General features: G+C 37.8%; 1 protein-coding gene across 1 annotated transcript in view; it reads left to right on the forward strand.

Moving 5' to 3' along the window:
• LOC131826777 (cytochrome P450 7B1) overlaps positions 1-17,339 on the forward strand; it is a 176,811-nt gene extending 159,472 nt beyond the window's left edge. The window contains exons 5-6 of the mRNA XM_059166350.1: positions 3,420-3,595; positions 11,160-17,339. Coding sequence (XP_059022333.1) covers positions 3,420-3,595; positions 11,160-11,447 — 464 coding nt within the window. The 3' untranslated portion in view covers positions 11,448-17,339. The remainder of the gene's footprint in view (positions 1-3,419; positions 3,596-11,159) is intronic.
• Positions 17,340-20,338: the final 2,999 nt, after the last annotated feature.

The following is a 20,338-nucleotide window of genomic DNA, read 5'->3' on the forward strand; positions in this document are numbered from 1 at the left end:
AGGGCAAGAGAGAAAGTGTACATGCCTTTTCCTACCAGCATATCCTTTCATTTGCAATTTTCCTTCACAGTTACGTGGTAAAATGTCTTAGCTCAACACATTCCCCAGCTTTTTGCTTAGAAGGGATACTTAATGAGAATATTTTTAGATCCGGAGAAGAAAAACAGATCCCTCCTAGCCAGGTGAAGGAGGTAGTTCAGGCCCTGAATTGTAAGGTCATCGTGGGAATGCTATAATCCAATTTTCTACTGTATACCAGTTAGTAAAGCTCAGCTCTTAATAAAACACAGGCAGTCTTATCTTAATCGCAATCGCAATTGCTGGCACCTTGTGGTGCCTGGTGTAAATTATCCCCAAAATATTTGCATTCTCGATAGCCATTTCTCTACAATGCTTTAATAAGTAGAGGGTCCTATTACCTGCTAAATGTTAGTATAAATTAACAATCCATTATGCACAATAAGTTTTATAAAACATTTACAGATAGAGATCATGTTTAATTAAAATTAACTTGCATATGAAAGCCAAGTGCACTAATGATCACAATGACCTTTTATTACCTACAGTCCCTTGTTTTGGCTGGATGATTGACAGCTTGCTGTTTGGCTACCATGTTGAATTTCAGCTGACAAGACTTTTCATTTTAACTCAATTTGCCCGCCTATCACAAGCTGGTGGCAGGCCAGACCCAAGTCACCCAGCTTTGCCTCAGCAGCTTGCTCTACTTCTCATTAGTACGCATTTATTCAGTGGAAATTGGAAGACAAATGCTTGAAGGCATGTGAACTAAGTATAGCAAATTAGGTTTAAAGACTGAATATTTATAAGTATATGGAAAGTTTTTTTTTTTTTTTTTTTAATTCTAGAGCGAATTGAGAACTGAGTGCTAGCTTTGGTATAAAAGAAATGAAGATAGCAGGGGGAAGGAAGATTCTAAGAATAACAATACTATAAGCTTTTTCTTTCCATTTTGGAAATATGTAAAATCTCTCTGACAACACCTTATCAACTACCAACCTGGCCTCTCTTTCGTGGAGTGCTTGCACAATGAAGTTTAACACCTCGTGTGTGAGAAGGGGGGAAAAAATGAGGGTCATGTTCATTTGTTGCTTGGTTATCCCTTGGTATGTTTTAAATTGCCTTGTTTGTTCGGCACTAGCACAGAAACAGATGTTGCTCTACCGTGCAGGATAATTTACTGTACCTCCTGGTGCAGCATGGAAGTCCTCCCAGGGCCCAGCTGGTCTGTCAGTGGCACTGGCTGGTGTCTGCTCAACTATGACAACTACAAGTAGAGGCTGCAATTTTTTTTATTGTGCAGTTGTCATTCTTCTCAGCATAGAGCTCTGCCCGCGTTCTTACTGGGGCTGGTGGAAAAGCTGCTGGCTTTTGTGTCTGTTCTGTTGTAACGCAGAGCCACGGAAGCTCCCCTCTCCATTGTTGATAATAATGCAACTCATTACTTTTGTCATCTAATGATCATCGGTGTGATCGCTCAGAGCGAGAGCCAACCTCGCCTTGCACACATAACTGGTACTGGAAGGTAAAACAGATTTGTCATTTACGATCTGACCGCTAAGCCCCACTTTGTGCTCCATTATTGTGATTAACTTCTGCATAAGAGATGCTTGCCCAATTGTCATTTGCGATCCCGCAGTGGGCGCAAGCTGCCCTGCTTCCCCCGAGCCCCGCCGGCCAATCGGATGGGACTGTGTTGTTCGGACTGGTAAATGCCTGCCCTGTCGCAGAGCCACCCCACAGTGATTTCGCTTTTGTCTCTCTTCTTCCCACACCCCTACTGGACTTGGGGGAACGGCACCGCTACATATGTCAGCTACCGTTTCACACCACAAGCGAAAATGCTGCGGTCCCGCTGTTGACCCAACAGAGCCAGCAGTCATACGTGGGAAACCGACCCTCGCTTTGCACCACAGAGATGTTGGTCACCGGTGTCCTGCCAGCTGAGATCCGTCGTGTCAGTTGCCTTGTGGCTATCTGCAGTGGAGTCCACGTTCCAAAACCGAAGTTCTTTTCTGGCCTCATCACCAACAAGCCGATTTGACTCTGCCTGATTATAATAACGAAGGCAGTCCAAAAGAATATGCACAGCCTCACTGTACGTCACATTGAATCACCACACCGGCCACACAGAGCGGACCGCAGCCTCATTTCTTTAGACAAACGCATGCTAAGGGGGAAGTGTCCCGGGAGAAGGCACCAAAGCTACTCGTGCAAGCTGGGCGTAGATTTACATTTTAGTGGAATAGCATTTATTATTCTTTTTTGGCTGATGCAAGCCCTCACTGACCAGTGCCCTGCTCTACTCTAATAACTGAGCATGCTATGTTTCCAAGCTTTGCTGAACACTGAGAGATTGGGGTGTGTGTGTGTGTGTGTGTGTGTGAGAGAGAGAGAGAGAGAGAGAGAGATTCTAAATTGCAAGCCATAAACACAACCATTTGTTACCATGTGAAAGGGGGAAAGCTCTCAATTTGGAGCTCTTTTTCACGTTGCTGATTAGAAAGAATCAAGCTTTATATTCTAGGACCCATTCAGGCTGGTGAAAACATAGTCAGTTTTGATTATGAAGGCAGAGATGCAGACCTAGACAGGAGCTACATGCTGATATGCATGCTATCAGAATGATTTATGCAAATTATGCATATTATTCCCAAAGGAATTCCTCCTCAAACTGCCAGGATAAATTGCCGGAAATTAGCCATAAAATCTGTCGTGCTAGGAGCAAAAGGTGAAGGCCACTGGGAAAGCAAGGACATTCAGCTTCTGGAATCTTCCAGGTTATGATGGTGGCTGTTATTTTCCCTGGATGCTGAGGAAAAGATGGTTTTCTTCTGAATCCCATGCAAGTCTTATTTCTTTGAAATTTTTCCAACAAATGCTGACCCACATTTTATTTACAGCTAGCAAAAAAGAAATTAAGTGCTAAGTCACCGCAGAAAGCACTACTACAATTACTTTACTATTAACTGCCTAAGTGATTATGAAATGCTTAAGCCTGGCTTTAAAGATGTAGCTGTTCCGAAGGGTGGAGAAAAAACCCACCAGCAGTGTTCTTCGGCTGGGAGATGGTTTTAATGTCCAATGGATATACCTATCACACAGCATTTCTTTCTTGCCAACCTTTCCTTCCTACAAAAACCCTAGCTACTGACTTTCTGCCCAAGTACAGCACCATAGGCTTCTGTCTGTGATGGGCCAAGTCCCAGCTGTCTCCCCCACCTCCTCCTTGCTATGATGATCCAAGACCACCATGACTCCCCCTTGGTGTTCAATGGATCTGATTAAGAAAGGGTTCCCTTTTCAATCAAAGCTATTGGTAATGAGCTTAATAGCAAACTGAGAGCAATGTTCAGGAGCAGTCATATTTTAATAAGCTGTTGCTTGCTTGTGTCCTTCAGAAAGCACCGTTCTCGAGGTTTTACGACTATGCTCATTTTCAAGCATCATTCGTTTTGTTCAAGAGGACTTGACTCTACATTCAGAGACGCAGGACTACTGTTTGCGGAAGGGGGACTTGGTAGCCATCTTTCCTCCAGCCATACATTATGACCCGGAGGTCTTTGAGGCTCCAGAGGTAAACAAGCATCAAGCGGTCGTGGCTCTTTCTTAGATAGCTGTGAGAACATTCCTCTTCTTCACACTATTTTTCCATAGCTTCCTTTTGCCACCTTGTTCCAGGAGGAATTTGAGACAGATTGATGGCTTATGTCTTGCCTTCCAGTGGGAAAATTTTCCTACTTACTGAAGTGTTTCCTAAGGATCTTTTTCCTACTTACCGAAGTGTTTCCTAAGGATCTCTCTCCAAAGGTTTTGTGGTCTGTAAATAGAAATAGAATGATGAGACTGGATGCTGACTTCTTCAAATGAAAGGCATTGTACCTTGGCCATCATTAGCTTTAGGCCAAAAATAGGTTGTGCTTGGCAGAGAATTGTTGAAAACCATGGAGGGCTAGCTATTGGTGGGTGGCTCAGAGAATAAAGAAGGATGACTGTTTTGCTAAGTGTTTCTAGAATGGGGTTGACTGTCCCCAGATCAAACGGCATCATTGCCATACTTAAGCCCATATACTTTTTCACCACTTACCACAGGTATATGCCCCTTTTTGATCAGTCAGAATGGCATTATGAACCCGAGATTGTAAAGCTGCTGCTCCCGGGTGAAGCTCTGAGGGTAATTGTGTCATCTCCTTGTATTTTTTTCTGAAGCTGGAGTTAATGAATATCAAAGACTGGAAATTAATCCACCCTGGCTCATCCCTTAATACCACTTCAGAGGTTCACCACCTGCATGCAAATTGAATGCAGTCATAGTCTGCCTGAAGTAGTGTTGTTGCTATAGTGGTTTTTGCATAGAAAACGCTATTTTTCAAAGGTAAACTCCATTGCTCTTTTTGAGCAGTTCATAGCAGGATCACTTTTAAAGCATTTCTAAGTCAGATGGTTTGCAGCCAGGCTAGATTAAAATAGTGTTGAATTTTGGAAATTAATAAGAAGAGGAGAAACTCCAAATGTAATGAGATAACTTACATCTATTGCACCAGCAAAGGCAAATTTTTTCAAGTGAGAAGAAAAGTATACTTATGGTTCCTCTGTGTTTCAGAAGAAGAGACGTTATATGTAGGTGACAGCAAATCAGAAGTAGGGTATTAGTGAGTGCATGAAAATTCTGTGGACAACTGGCTTTATCTCCACATTTGTAAATATAAAAAAAAAAATTCCACGCATAGATATTCAATAAATGGGGCAGATAATAACTAATATTTGAAAAATATCTAAAATTTTAACTTTTATTGTTATCTATAATTTTTTAAATTTAACTTCTATTTATTATTTACATTATGTGACTACTCCATTACTCATTAAGTTCATCATTCATATCATGATGGCAAAATCAACATTAAAATTATCAGCAATACATGTTATCAGTTATCAAGTTATCAATACAATACATGTTTACTAAATTACCGCTATTTTTGCGGTACTGTTCTTTGGACCCCAAAATTAACTAGGTAATTTTTTTGTCAACATTGTCTTCTTGAAATTAGTTGTGGAATGGTGATAATTATCAGCACAGAAAAATATGGCATGGTTCAGAACCATTTTTATATGATTTGGCAAGGACTTACATAATCATTCATTCTATAAACATTTACTGAGTACCTACTGCTATCAGGCAGATAGCTTTATTCTTGTGATTTTTATCAATGTAGAATGACAATAAGTAGATGCCATAGATGCTCACAGAACAGATGCCCATCTGAAACCACCATCCCTTGACAGTAAAAAAGTGAAGGAAATCCTGGGAAATTCTGTCCTGGGCCATCTGTCCCTGAGAACATTGATCCAGAAGCTCTTCAGAGGCTCATATTCCCCACTGCCTATGTTTTGTGTCCTATAGATCTTGAATGGGAAGACCAGGCCTTAGATATAGAAAACAGACAGTAGCTCTAAGTCCAGAAATTTGAGGAAGACTAGCTCCAAATGTAAGTATAGGCCTTCTTTGAAGACACAGAGACTGAAGAACCTTCACAGAACATAGGTTCTCCCAACCCAATGAGGCATGATTTCAGGATGTTCAAGCCCAAGAGACTGTAGAATATCACATTCCAAAAAGAGCCCATGGTCTTCCTTCACAAACCTCTCTATTCCTCGAATTTTCCTTCTTGTCCACTCAAGAGGTTCCAGATTACTCCACAAGAATCACCCTTCATCACTCTTCTTTGGCAGTATTCTTGATTCCCACCTCGTTCCTCAGAGAATTGGCCATTGCCAACTCTGTGTCCTGTTGGACCTATATTACACTGCAAAGCACCTGCTGCTTTCTAATTACTTGTTTGTTTGTCTGTGGTCCCATATGCTGAAAGCTCCAGAAGGGGTAAGACCACATCACTCACTGTCTTCTCTGCATTCTTAGTGCCCAGCACAGGAGGCTGTCCACAAGGCAAATAAATAAGGCGTTGCTGGAATGGATGAATGCTCTGAAAGTGAAAATACACTTCAATTAGAATTTTAAATTACCACCAATATTGCATATTCAAATATGTACTGGGCCTAACTAGAATAAATGGATGAAATGGCTTGCGTATAAATGTAGCAATACTATCAGGAGTGGTAAAAACTACGGGGAAAGGAGAGCCCAGAGCTATCTAAGACCATTTGGTTACTTGTGAATTAGCCTTTAGCTCTTAAGAGCATGTAGGCCTAGCATGGCTGAGTCATTAAAAAAAAAAACTCAGAAAACAGATTTTGGGGTAAACTTCAGGATTTTTAAAGGTTTGGGAAAATAATGTTTAAAAACACAACAATGGGCTAAACAAAAAGTGTTTGAGGACCTAACTGGGTCTATAAGCTATCAACACGTAACTTCTGTGTAAAGAATTATTCTTTTTCTGAATATCGGGTGCTTAGTTTATTGTGATATTAGCTACTTAGGTGGCTCTTGCCTACATTGGAAGTAAATTGGCAGCTAAAATTGAAGACAATGAGAGAGAGCGCAGGAAACACCCTTCTCAGTTTTCCTTTCCCTCTTTTTTTTTTTTTTTTTTTTTTTTTTTTTTGGTCTAAATGCTATTCAAAAAAGCCTAGATAATTTAACTAGGAATAGATAGCTTTTGAAATTTTTCTGAAGCCTTCCTCAAATTTACATCTATTATTAGCCAGAATTCAAGCATCTGGCGCTCAAATAATCAGTAAATGGTGATGATTTCCTTTCTGCCAAAATGCAGCATCTCGACCTGGAGCTATGGAGAGGAGCAAACCTGTTGGTTGGTTTTTCTGTGACCAGACATGTTAAGGTACAAAGGGAAGCCTGGAAACACCACAGAGCCGTAGGGAAGAAACAGCAAACTTTTAAGGTGGTAACGCTTTAACACAGCCAAGTAGCCTCCTAAAGTAAGGACACAGGGAAACAAGAAAGTAATTACAAAGCCATTGGAGCGGAGCACTCCCAAAAGCTCTGAAAGTGAAAGACCTTATTTGACCTCATGCAAGTCTGCCCTATCTAACTTCTCAGCCGTGTAGGGATTCTAAAATGATAAAATGAATTTGAAAGCCCTTGAATAAATTCTAAATCACTATTAAAAACTGTTGTAGCAATATTATTCTGATTACTGTCACTGCTCTTACAAATATGCTCATCATAACAAATGAGGAAATACTCTAATTTTTTGTCTGTACCTCAAATTGGAAGAGATAATGCCACCAGTATTCTTCAAGGAAACAAATATATACTGAGCATCTGTTATCCAGAAAGCATTTTGATGGGCATAATGGTGGGGGCGGAGGGCACAGACATTTAAAAGACCCTTGTCTTTAAGAGCTTAGAGTTTAGGGAATTGGTCTTATCACAGGGCTGTGTCCTCAGAGCTAAGCGCTTTTTGTTGAGAGGGTTTCTGCCACACCAGTAAATTGGCCTTCATACTCATTTTGTTGGAACCATCAGTGTGGTGGGAAAACGGCCCTCTGAGAAGCCCTGATTTTGTCAAATTTTTGTGGCTTAAATATCCCACGTGGCTGATTTCATGTGACTACTGTGAAAACTCTAAACGTAGAATTGGGAGGAGATGGGCACACTCTCTCGTGCTAGTACAAATGAATTGGAACTTAAGTCATGCAGATAGAAAGGAACCCTGTCATCTTGCTCCCAGGAGGGCTGATTGTGTACCCAAAGGCAAGAGCGCTGCCCCTTAGGCGTCCACTCAAAACACTTGACAGTTCTTATTTTAAGAAGTCCGTATATTCTCTAATCTGAATTCCTACACGCCAAATGATAATTGAGTGAATCCAAACCCTGATTAAATTGTATGTCACCTACCTCAGCAAGACTAGGTTTTAATGCCTTTTTAACTTCAATGTTGTCATACTACAGGAAGTGCTCAAAACAAATCTCTTAAACTGAACTAAAGACAATATTCGGAGCACACAAATTAGGGTGTTCAATCCTCCTCAGTCACTTGTACCAAAACTCTTTTCTATCCAGAAAATTGTATCATGTATCCAATCTTGATTTCTCATGCTAAATATTATACCATTCTCTATTTATGAACGCTGAATATTCATCCATGCTTCATTCTCTACATGTTTATTTACTCATTCAATATCTGTGTTTTCTCCAGAAGCCTGAAGATTGCTTTTAAAATATACTTTATTGTCATGTATTTATGCATTAATTCAACAAATGTATATGGAACCTCTACTATGTACATAGCACTATGTTGGGTGCTTTGAAAATACAGAGATAAATAAGACAATGTGACAACTCCAATCTCCTGGGATTTCTTGGCTCTGCCATCTCCTGGGGGTTTAGCTCCCTCTTCAACCTGGAGGCCATTGCTGTTGCAGGCACCAGACTCACAAATAACTAGGTCCAGAGGAGAAGGGATTAAGCATTTTTTTGTTTGTTTTTCTTTCTTCACAAGAAAGGAACTTCTATCAGATGTTGTCACAGATGTTTCCTCTGTAGCAGTGACGAGATTGGGTCACATACCCTATCCTCAATCAGTCAGAGGCCAGGGCAGCGTGATTCCTGTGGTAGGTGCCTAGACAAACCTCAGCAGAGGAAAGATGTTCAGAAGTCAACCATGAGAATTATGAGAGGGGTGATGTGGAATTACAGTGTCATGCCCTTTCTTTCATGAATTCTCTATTCTCATCCACTTACTATTATGGCATTTAATTGACTGCTTTTAGTTTTGAAGTGCTGAGCTGTGAGGGTGACTGCAAAGAGTTTATGTCAACATGACGAGTCCTGCATTTAAATTGTTCCAAATGAATGTGTGCATCTTGAGCTCCTAACACTTTATTCTATGTCACTATGACCCCAGAATCTTACAGGTGAGACTACCATACCCCTTATCTTTTTGGCAAAAACCAAACCATCTCCCTAGCCTCTGCCACAGGCCTGTCCTAATATTGGTTTCTGCTCTGGCTCTGCATGCCCTGACTATGGAAAACAAACTGAAAATAAATTTTGACTCAAAAAAATTTATTTATGCCCATGTGCCCTTTGAGTTTGATGTAGTAACAGAGCAAAAGAAGTTGGCTTTTCCTCTGCTTGTTTCTTAATATAAACAACTAAGTAGGAATTTCTAAGACGTTTACTATAAGGAAATGGAATCAAAGCTGGTGGAAAACCAGAGGAGAGACATTGCTGAATGAGTAGAAATTTGAGGGAATTGACTGTGAACACTACCTGGAGGTCACAGGGTTGCGGGGGGGTGGGGGCGTCATGCATTTATCCCACTGACCTCTCAGAGAACAGCACAGTCACTTTCACAAAGAAGAACAAGGCAGCCATGAAACAAAGCAGTTGTTGGCTTATTTATGAAATCGAGACACTATGAAGTCAAACCCAAGTCAAGTTTTCATTTTGTACTTCCTGGCTTAAAGAGTGTGGCTATAGTGAGATCTTTTCCAACAAATCATTTCATGAGTTAGTTAACGTGAACTGACTGGGCTATGTGAGGAGCTCCTGTGGAGTACTCTCTCCTCAGATTTGCCAGCAAGAGGGAGGAAGGAGCAGTCCTACACTCAGGCGAGCAGGCTTGGGCCCCAGTCATGGAAAAGGTCATGAAGAGAGAGTACCATATTGTACTCTATCTCCAGTAATACAGTGCATGTCAACAGAGTGTCCTTGTTCATCACTACCGGAAGCATGGATATTTTTAGTTTAGCACTAGTTAGATCCTATTCAGATACATCCCAGAACTGTCTGTGGGGAAGAAAATTACTTGTGTTCTAACGTGGATTAATTTGGCCTTAATGATTACACCAACTTGCAAGTTGGGGGGGAATGGAAAACACCCAAAGTGTGCCTTCCAAGCTTGCATATTTATCAAAATAGGTGCCTAGGTAAAAGAAGACAAGACCAGTACCTTTAAAGGAAATTATTTCAATGGCATTCATATTGAGTGGGAAAATTAGGTCATCTTTGACAGATTTGGAACCTGTCTGCCAATTGTAAGGTTTTCACTATAACATGAAATGCTTTCAGTCTGACCTGCTTCTTTGCAGGTATGTAGTTCATACCAAACTTGTGTGCTGAGCAGATCTAATGCTAATGAGCACCACGTATAGGAAATACTTGGTCATTTTCATGCATGCCACGTGCATTAATTTAATCAATGGCTTAATTCACCATGGGCTGAAATAAGGTCACTCAGTTTCTTCACAGAAACTCAAGTGAGAGTAAATTAATGCCAGGCTAAACACCCTGGATAAACCAATCCCATAATTTTCTATAACAAGTAATGTAACTTATTTATGAAAACGTATCGGAAATACCTGCCACCCTACAGTTAACCCAAAAGGAGTCCATTGTAATAGCACCATAGAGAAATTCAGTACAACATCAAAAAACAAGCAAGATGGGTTTTGTGGTTTAGTTCCTCTCTAGGGCTTCATGTGAATTTCAAATTTCATTTTATGTCTGTTTAACCCAATCATAAGCACTGAATCTTAGGTTGAAGTCCTCATCCATCAGGAACTGACTGGGAAGGAGTAGAAAAGGCATATTAGGCAGCTCCTGGAGCCAAAGACATTCATAACAATGGTGGCCATGCCCTTCCCTTCTACCCAATGTCTGTTCACCAAGAAGGACCATCTTAGGGAACAAAACTAAAGAGACTACCCCTTCACTTAGGAAACAGCGTAAGAGAGAGGTGCGAATTAGGAAGAAGAGTCATATAGGTATGTGCTTTTCACGATGATAAGGGAGAAGTCATTTCCTAGTAGCATTTGAGGTTTTTTGAAAGTTCATCCATAGGGGCGCGTGGGTGGCTCAGTGGGTTAAGCCTCTGCCTTCGGCTCATGTCATGATCTCAGGTTCCTGGGATCAAGCCCTGCATCGGGCTCTCTGCTCAGCGGGGAGCCTGCTTCCCCTTCTCTCTCTGCCTGCCTCTCTGCCTACTTGTGATCTCTATCTCTCTCTCTCTGTCAAATAAATAAATAAAATCTTAAAAAAAAAAAAAAAAAGAAAGTTCATCCATAATTTGCACCTAGTCAAGCTTTACTCTCTGGCATTTGCAGAATTAAAAGGAGCCTTTTTAGATGGGCAGAGAGAATGGGCCACGTTGTGGACCTGACCTCCAACTATTTCATGTAAATTTTGCACTTTAACACTCCTTGTCTCTTCTCTGCAGGAGTTTAGATTCGATCGTTTTGTAGAAGACGGTAAAAAGAAAACTGCCTTTTTCAAAAGCGGGAAGAAGCTGAAGTATTACCTGCTGCCATTTGGATTTGGAGCCAGCAAGTGTCCAGGCCGATTTTTGGCAATTGTTGAAGTAAAGCAGTTGTTGGTTATACTTTTAACTTACTTTGATTTAGAAATAATTGATGATAAACCTATGGAAGCAAACTACAGTCGACTTTTATTTGGCATTCAGCATCCGGCTTCTGATGTTTTATTCAGGTACAAAGTAAAATCTTAGAGAAGCAAAAAAAGAAAGAAAAGAAATGTATCCAAACTAATCTAAATGTCCATGGCTCATCTATTTGTTTTGAATTTCTGCAAATATAATTGCTTTGTTTGTTTGTTTGTTTGTTTTAAAAAGTGCAAATTTATATTTGATCGGTGATCAGTCCCATTCATACCTGGTCACAAAACCCATCATAAACTAAAATAGGATGTTGACATGAAAATAGACATCAAAATCAGCATAATGATAAAATGGCTTTTTAATGTTTTTCTACATATTGTGATGTTCTCTTGTCATGGTAAATGTACCACAATAAATTTGGCTCCGTGGCATTTTTTTTTTTTAAGTCACTCAGATTCTTCTCTAATACATAAAATCACACTTTATGTACTAGTGGAAATTTGTGCTGAAAATGGACACAGTCTAACAAATTCCAAATTCTCAGAGAAGAAGGAAATTAAATTTTCATGAGATAAACTGGATGAAAATGTTCCCTTCAAGTGTAATATCAATAATGTCTATACCGCCTGGGTACGTTTGCCTTAAATGAGTTTTGCAGTAGATTAAATGCTCCAACTTCACTTCAATATTTAATCATCCATAAGTGTTCTTTATTATTTTGTATACTAAGGCTCAATGCAACAAAATTTCTTGTTGTGTAAGACCATTCATGTTGAGTTAGATACTGAGAAGATTTAATGTATAAGAACACACAAAACCTATTACATATTCAACATTTGCCTGAGACCTTGGTATTTGGTTTGTTGTTAAGAGAAAATGTTAAAATCATGACAGGATTGATGGTAGCACTTGGTTTTAGTGTAAACTCTGAGGATTATGCCAGTATTGCAGTGAACTCTTTCCTAAATGCTTCCATTTATATAAACTGAGAAATCACAGTATTTGTTCTTGACACATCACCTTTCGGACTTGGAGTTGATCTGTATTCTTTGGAGTTACATCATTATGGAATGCAGTATAATTTTAAATCCCACAGTGCAGCATTGTGTCCATAACTCAGAGCTTTCTAATTTCAATTGACCAGGTGATTATTTGGCATCTGACCTAAATGATGCCGCTGTACTTAAACAGGAAAAGCAGGTAATAAAATTCAGTTAATTTGCATCGCGTGGATTGGAACTTCTACTATTTCAGTGTTGCGCTACTGTTTTTTTAAGAGGAGATTGATTTTTAAGGTAACATTATAAAATTCTTACAATACTTACTAATCAATAGACGCTCTAGGATTTATAGTCTCCTTCTTGAAGTACATGCTCTAAATAGTTCTTAGTGGGGCTCTGCTAGCTAAGCTCTGCTCTAGTTGATCGGAGATGTCTTTATTTTTGCCTCGTTCTTGACAGTTGATTTTGCTGTGTGCACAAATCTATTTCCTCCCAGCCCTCTGAAGATACTGCATGTTCTTATGGCTTCCATCATTGCTGTCAAGAGGTTAGCCGTTACTTTAATTATTCAGAAGGCAGTCTGCCTCTTCTCTCTGATAGGGTTAACATGTTCTTTTTGTCTTTGATGTTCTTAGTCTCAGTTTCTCACTCTTGCATGTCACAGTGCCTCTTGAGTCTGAGAATGTGTGTCTTTCATCGGGTAGGAAGTATTCTTAGCCATAATCTTGGAGTAATACCTCTCCCAGACTCTATTAGATCCTCTCTCTCTACACTCCATGTTGTTTGACCTTTCCTCCCCATTTTTTCTACCTCTATTTTATATTCTAGGTCATCTGTTTAGATCTCACTGTCAGTTTTATCTCTACACCGTGTACCTGATCTGCTCTTTATCTCATCCATGGAGTTTGTTTCTTTTTATTTAACTTCATAGCATTGAGTAATCATGCTCCTTATACTTCTTAGTTTATGGTACACAGTTATGATTTGTCCCTTCTGCCTTTATCTACTCATTCTATCTTATCCCTAACCGTCACAGCTATACTCCTCCCTGTCATAGGCAAACATTCAATGTGTTTGATATTTTTCTTTTCATAAGTATATAGTTTTATAGAACATAGTACCTGTGTGCATGTTAATTTACATAAATGAATTTTCTATATAAGAGATCCTTCTTAATTTTCTTATTAAGCTCTATGTTTTTAAAGATATATTTGTATTACTTTATATATATGTATACACACACACACATGTACATATATATTTAATCTGTTGCTTCTAACTGCTATGCCATAACATGCACCCACCATGTTTTAAATCTCTTCATCCTGTGATAGAAACTGTATCCATCAGATACTTAATTGGGGGTAGAGGCCAAAGCAGGAACAAAAAATCTTCCCACGGCTGTGTCTACCATCTTCTACTCTGGGCTACTACCCCTGTAGTGCGTGTGCACACGTGCATGCACACACACACACACACACACAGAGTCCGTGACTGCCTGCATTCTCTCTGAGATGTTCTAGATTTGTTATGTTCTCTCCTCAGGTCCTTACGACCCTCTCCCTTCTGTGGGTTGATTTTGAGCCAGGGTGCCAGCTGCCAACTTGTCAGCTTTCAGTTTTTCTGATCCCACTGAATGTGCTAAGTTCAATGATTACATTTTCAATTTGAGAACACTCTTTTGTTCTTCTTATCTGGTCTTTTTTTTTTTTTTTTAAGATTTTATTTATTAAGAGAGAAAGAGAGAGCACAAGCAATGGGGAGAGAGAGAATCAGGCTCCCAGCCGAGCCCAAAGCCCGACATGGGGCTGGCCCCCAGGATCCTGGGACCATGACCTGAGTTGAAGGCAGACACTTAACCATCTGAGCCACCTGTGTGCCCACTGCCTGGTCATTTTTTTAAAAATATTTTATTCATTTATTTTTTTGTCAGAGACAGAGAGAACACAAGCAGGCAGAGTGGCAGGCAGAGGCAGAGAGAGAAGCAGGCTTCCTGCTGAGCAAGGAGCCCCATGCAGGACTCCATTCTAGGACCCTGGGATCATGACCTGAGCCAAAGACAGCAGTTTAACCGACTGAGCCACCCAGGCATTCTGCCTGGTCATTTTTGAAGTCTTTTTTTTGTTTGTTTTTTTGTTTTTTTTAAGATTTTATTTATTTATTTGACAGAGAGATCACAAGTAAGCAGAGAGGCAGGCGGGAGGGGGGGGAGCAACCTCCCTGTTGAGCAGAGAGCCTGATCCCGGGTTCGATCCCAGGACCCTGAGTTCATGACCTGAGCCGAAGGCAGAGGCTTTAACCCACTGAGCCACCCAGGCACCTGGTGTCTTTTTCCTTCATCATATGCTCCATATCCTCTTCCATTTCTTCAAGTATATTAGGAAACCGATTTTATGTTATGTATCTGATATTTCTAAATCATTAGTGTTTTGTGAGTCTGATTCTATAGTTTGTCTGTTGAACTCTTACTCAGTGTTGATTGTTTATTGAGCCCATATTCCTTGGAATTTTATCTCTGAAAAATTTTTAAGACCTGAATTTAAAACTCAATCCTTCAGGGAGAAGTTGAGTTTCTTTTATCAGACTGCTGATGTTATGATCAAATGCACATTACTTTAAGTTTGCAGCTTGAGAGGGGATGATGGGTGGGAGATACATAGGTAATGTGGGTTCTAGCCTTAAATCAGCTACAAAGCAGCCCTGTGGTTAGCAATAGACAGGAGAGATTTTCTGTTTTGTTTTGTTTTGTTTTCCTTCAGCATTACAGGGAGAGGCAGATCTACTCTCAGTTTTGTTCTGTGGAGCAAGGTTTCTTCCTAGTTCACCTACAAGGATGTTCCCTTTGTGAGTTCTGGGCTTTATGACTCAGTCTTGGATTTCACACACACACACATACCCAACCTGGGCCCTAGGCTTTCTTTTCTGCCTGCCACCAAGCATAGCCATTCTTTGCATCCTAGAAGGACATCTAGTCCACCATGTGACCTGAAGTAGAAACCTCCATGTTCTTACATTTGTTTCAATAGTACACTTTTGCAATGTTACAGTAGAGAGAACACAGGAAATTATTCAATTCTAATTTCTGCTTCACTTATAATAGAAGTGTGTACAAGAATTTAGAATAGAAAGTAAGAATAAACAAAATGGGTGAGAAACTGTTATATAAAAGGAATAGACAGTAGAACCAAAACAAGAGAGTCTTGTAACAGGCATACATCTAGTCGTTAAAGCGTGTTTGTGAATAGAAAAATATGTCATGGAGAAATAAGTTAAAAGACATGGATTCCAGCAATGGTGTGACTAGTTTGTCATCGGCCAGTCATTTTGCCTCTCATTGCTTCAGTTCCTTATTTGCAAATAAAAAGAATAAGGCCTTTTTGACATGAAGGTTCATGATAAGGATTAAACATAATAAGGTATGTGGATTTATTTTGAAGAGTGTAATGCAATACGCAAACATAAAGTTGTAACAAATACTTTAACAAGGTTGTGTCTTTTAAAATCTGTTCCTATGTATTTGTTAAAGGGAATTTTTTAGTCATTACATAGTTCATTGTTCATTAATTCAATCAAACATTTATTGAGCATTGCCTCTGTTCTAGGTACATTGCTATGCACTGGATTACCCTTCTTCAAAAACACACAATTTATTAGGAAAAACAACAACACATACACAACTAATCTATTTTAAGTGTCCCTGTAAGTAATAAATTCATCTCTTTAAAACAGTTTTAAAATTCTGATTTACCATTAGATCTAGACTTCCATCAGTCATTCCCAAGCAGTGTTCTGTAATGAGAAATTACTATGTGCATAATTACACACAATAAAACATATACATCGGGTATTGTGATTATGAGACAAAAATAGCCAAACCAAACCTTATTGAGGCTCTAAAATGTCTTAAAAACTGTATTTTACATATCATAAAAACCCATCTTTTCAATTTTACAACCTCCCCTAAGTTTCAAGTTAAAGGAAATGAATGATACTGTTGTTTTATGTCAATGACCAACGGTAATGAAGCATTCAGTAGCAAAAACTAAATGCTCTGAACATATTAAAAAAAAAAAAGCAATTTACCACTAAATAAGGCATGCTGCTAAGCAACCTGCATGGGAACATTTATCTGCCTTCTTTTGGTTTTCCTGGAACACTTAATTATATCTTCTTCATTTTATCAGTAAGTGTGGGGTCACAAGTCTAAGGTAAAGGGGTCACAACTCAAAATCTACATGATGACTTCTGTTTATTTTCTCATAAAAAAATAATTTGGGTAACTTTTCCTGTAAATGTCTTCTAATTTAACAGTGGAATCTTAAAACCAATTTCAAAGATCAAAGCACAAAAATTATTTAGGTATTGATCTTAGCATAAAATAACATCAATAATTATAAAAGATGAATTAAAAACCCTTAGAATGTGCACTGTTTTTAACCTATTAAATTCACAATGTTACAAACTATTATTTACTTGAACTGCATTATTAGGTATTCATATTCACATACTCAATTAAGAAAAAGTTAGCAAGCCAAGATTACATTCCCTGTAGCATTATTTTAAATTATAATGAGCAATCACATAAAACTCTCTACTATTTCTCTAAAGCAATTATTACTTTGTCTTCATAGTGTTGATCTAAATCAGTGATCAAAGTGTTTGGACTTTTTATCTTAAATCTTTATCTTGTTTATAATACTTTCCTTGAGTAAGATAAATTTAATTTGTGAAAACTCTATTGCACAATTTTAAGTAGGAGATAATTTGGCAATACTTATGTTTAAAAATATTTTTTAGCCAGAGGAGTGCCATATAATATAAAAAACTGTTGTTCTGAATTGTTTGTTTAATATTACCTTTTGATTTTAAAATGGGATATATGTGGATTTATGAGGAAGCAAATCTTAAAAAGACATTAGGTAAGAAATGCAAATGCTTTGTAAATCTATTTAATTATATCTTATTTACAACAATAATTCAATAAATCAACTTTTAAAGTGCAGGTGAATGACTTTGTGAACTCATTTTGCTATTAGGAAGCATGTTCGTGGCAGAAGATTTGGTTCCAAATAGCAGGTTATTTGAAGGATAATTTTGCTATCTGACTATCCTCATATCCTGTCCCCCCGCGCCCCCTGCCCCAAACACACACACACACGTTCTTATTTTCTGATACCCTCCCTAAAAGTACATTCATTGTTTCAGTCAGAGTATTTTTCAATATATTTTAACTTAGCTGTGTATGTGGGAAGTTATATAAACAGACCCAAGAAATACTGGGGATTAATAAGTTTTTTAATAATTTATTTTAACTGGGCTGACCTTGCTAGACCACAGTTCTTCATAATTGCAGTCATCTGTGGAGAGATGTAAAAATACAAAAAATGGAAGAGAGATCCCATTAGATGTGGTCTTTGTATTCTGCAGATCACTTACCACAGATCATGAATGAAGCTGAATAATATTTGAGCAGTATCCTATTTATTCATAAAGCTGAAATCCAAACTGTAAATACAGCAAGCACCACAGAATGGTGTTGATGAGGATTAAATGTGGCTTCTGCAGTAACCGTACACATAGCATTCCACTGGACACTTGGCTTCTCTAAGAAACACTCCTGTGAGTCATTAACATTTTACAGAACTTGTCTCAGACTCTAAAGGTGTTCCCGTGTATTTCAACTAGTCAGTTCAGTATTAACAACTAGGATTAATCATGACACTAAATGGGCAATCTATGAAATTATTATCTCTGCTTTCAATTTTACTCTAAAAAAGCACTTATTGAGTAAATTAAAAAATTTTTTACTTTTAATTGTCCAGAATTAGCCACGATCATGTGAGTAATAATATGCATTTTCTATTCAAGATATAATTGGATAGAAAAAATACTTAGGGGTTATGTTGGATAATTTAAGTGGGTTTAATATAGTTTACTGTTAATTATTTGAGGTATAATTTATGTTTTCAATTCCTAAATGTATTCATTTTTATAAGGAGAGATATGATATATTGCAGACACAGAAAGTAAATATTTAGAGATAGACTCATGAAGCATTTTATTCTCCTTATAATGTTTTGTGCCTATAGAGGAAACTAGAGGTAAAGGTAACTATAATCTAATAACAGGTGTATAACAGGTAAAGGTATGAATATGTAATGATTCTCCATTGAGTCAAATTTAAACACTCATAAAGCATGTATTAGTTTGAGATTTTTATTTGTTCATAAGAGAACATTACTCCATATAACATTTATTTCTAAGAACGAGCCATTATAGTTAACATAAAATATATGTCATTATTCCCTGACAAATAACCCAAATTTTTTATTAAATTCTTCTGTCTTTTGTGCTTAATGTTTAAATGAAATATACTTTTACTTCATAACTTCTAAGAACTATGGAATATGTTTAAAGTTTTACAAATGTCTTTGTTTTATACTTTAAATGGAATTTTTTTAAGTATTTGGAGTCACTTGGATTTTTTAAAATGAATCTTAAAGTATAAACTATTTTCTCTGTGTTTTTAAATTAAGTATCCATTTTTTAAACTTTTTCTTTTGAACTCATTTTAGATTTAGCCAAAAGCTGTAAGGTAGCATTCATTTCTACAGAAAAAGTCCTCAGATTAAACAATGTTTGCAAAAAGTTAAACTCTGAGTGGTCCCAGGATTTAGCCAGTTGAGGACTTTAGTTAATCCTTGAACTTTGGAGATGTTCATCCACAATAACTACCGTGTAGGGCAACCTAGTGTCAACAACAATTGAGGGGCAAAGATAATTTGATTGTGTATGCCACGCAGATCCTCTATAATCCAAGTGAATATGATTTTTGGAAAACATTTCTTTTTTCTAAATTTTAAAAACAGTTTACTTTGTTCAGTAATTCCAGATTTTATTTAATTTCACTGTCTTGAGAAATCTATACTTTAAAGATAGATATACTTGCTGCTTCTCAAAAAAAAAAAAAAAAATTAAAGTGAGTTACTCCCTGACCCCTGCTTCCTGATATGTGGGATATTCAAAAGATAGATGTCCTTTCCCCCTCCAAGGCTCTTCATGTTTCTGTGGAGGCCTGGTTTGAAAAATCGTTTCTTTTTGTGGACATCTCAGACAGAGGGCACAGACTCAGGCTGATGCTAGAATTCTGACCATAGCTCGGCAGAGAAGCTGTACATGGCAAATGTAGTTGGACTTACTTGAACAGACAGGGCATGATTGAATGTTTTAACCAGTTACGTATGTAACCTGGTTCTCTCCCATTATAATAAGGTATTATTTGTCTTTTCTTTTCAAAGACTCGATGAAGATATTTAACAAAGAAATCCTTCTACCAACTTCTTCAGTAATTGCCAGAGCAGAATAAATGCATAAAATGAGCTTAGGCCATGAAGCATTTTTATGTTTAAATCTAAATTTTCATCTCTAAACATCTCTATTAACACAGCAGATTTGAGTTGCAACCATCCTCCTAATAAAATGTGAAACCTTTAAGATTGTGAAGCATTTGTAAATAATGGATCCTTTAAATATCCCTGAACTTTATTCTAAAACTTATAAGGAGAAATAGTAATTGCTTTATATAACCACTGATACCATTTTAGCATTTGATGAAGATGTTAATTTATGGTTGGTTAGCAGTTTATGGCTGTCATTAGTTTTTCAGTTTGGTCCACATTAGAAATCTATTTTTCTTTTTTATTTTAATCTGAGACAATTATATAAAGATATGGTTATGTTTTATCTAAAATGTATCATTCTACTATAGCATTTCAAATTATTCACAGATCATAGTTCTTATATGTGCATATATGAATTTAAAAATACAGCAATAAAATGCTTGAAACAGATCATAAATTTGCTTCATATTTTATTGCATCTCTGAATCAGGTTGAGAAGACAAGGGCAACTATGGTCTTTGGGAAAGAATTAACTCTTTCCCAAGCTGGAAAGGAGAATGATATCACAGTGTGCATAATTAAAGCTAACTCCCCATCAAAG

Source organism: Mustela lutreola, chromosome 3 (assembly GCF_030435805.1).
Source record: "Mustela lutreola isolate mMusLut2 chromosome 3, mMusLut2.pri, whole genome shotgun sequence".
In the NCBI taxonomy this organism is placed as follows: Eukaryota; Metazoa; Chordata; class Mammalia; order Carnivora; family Mustelidae; genus Mustela; species Mustela lutreola.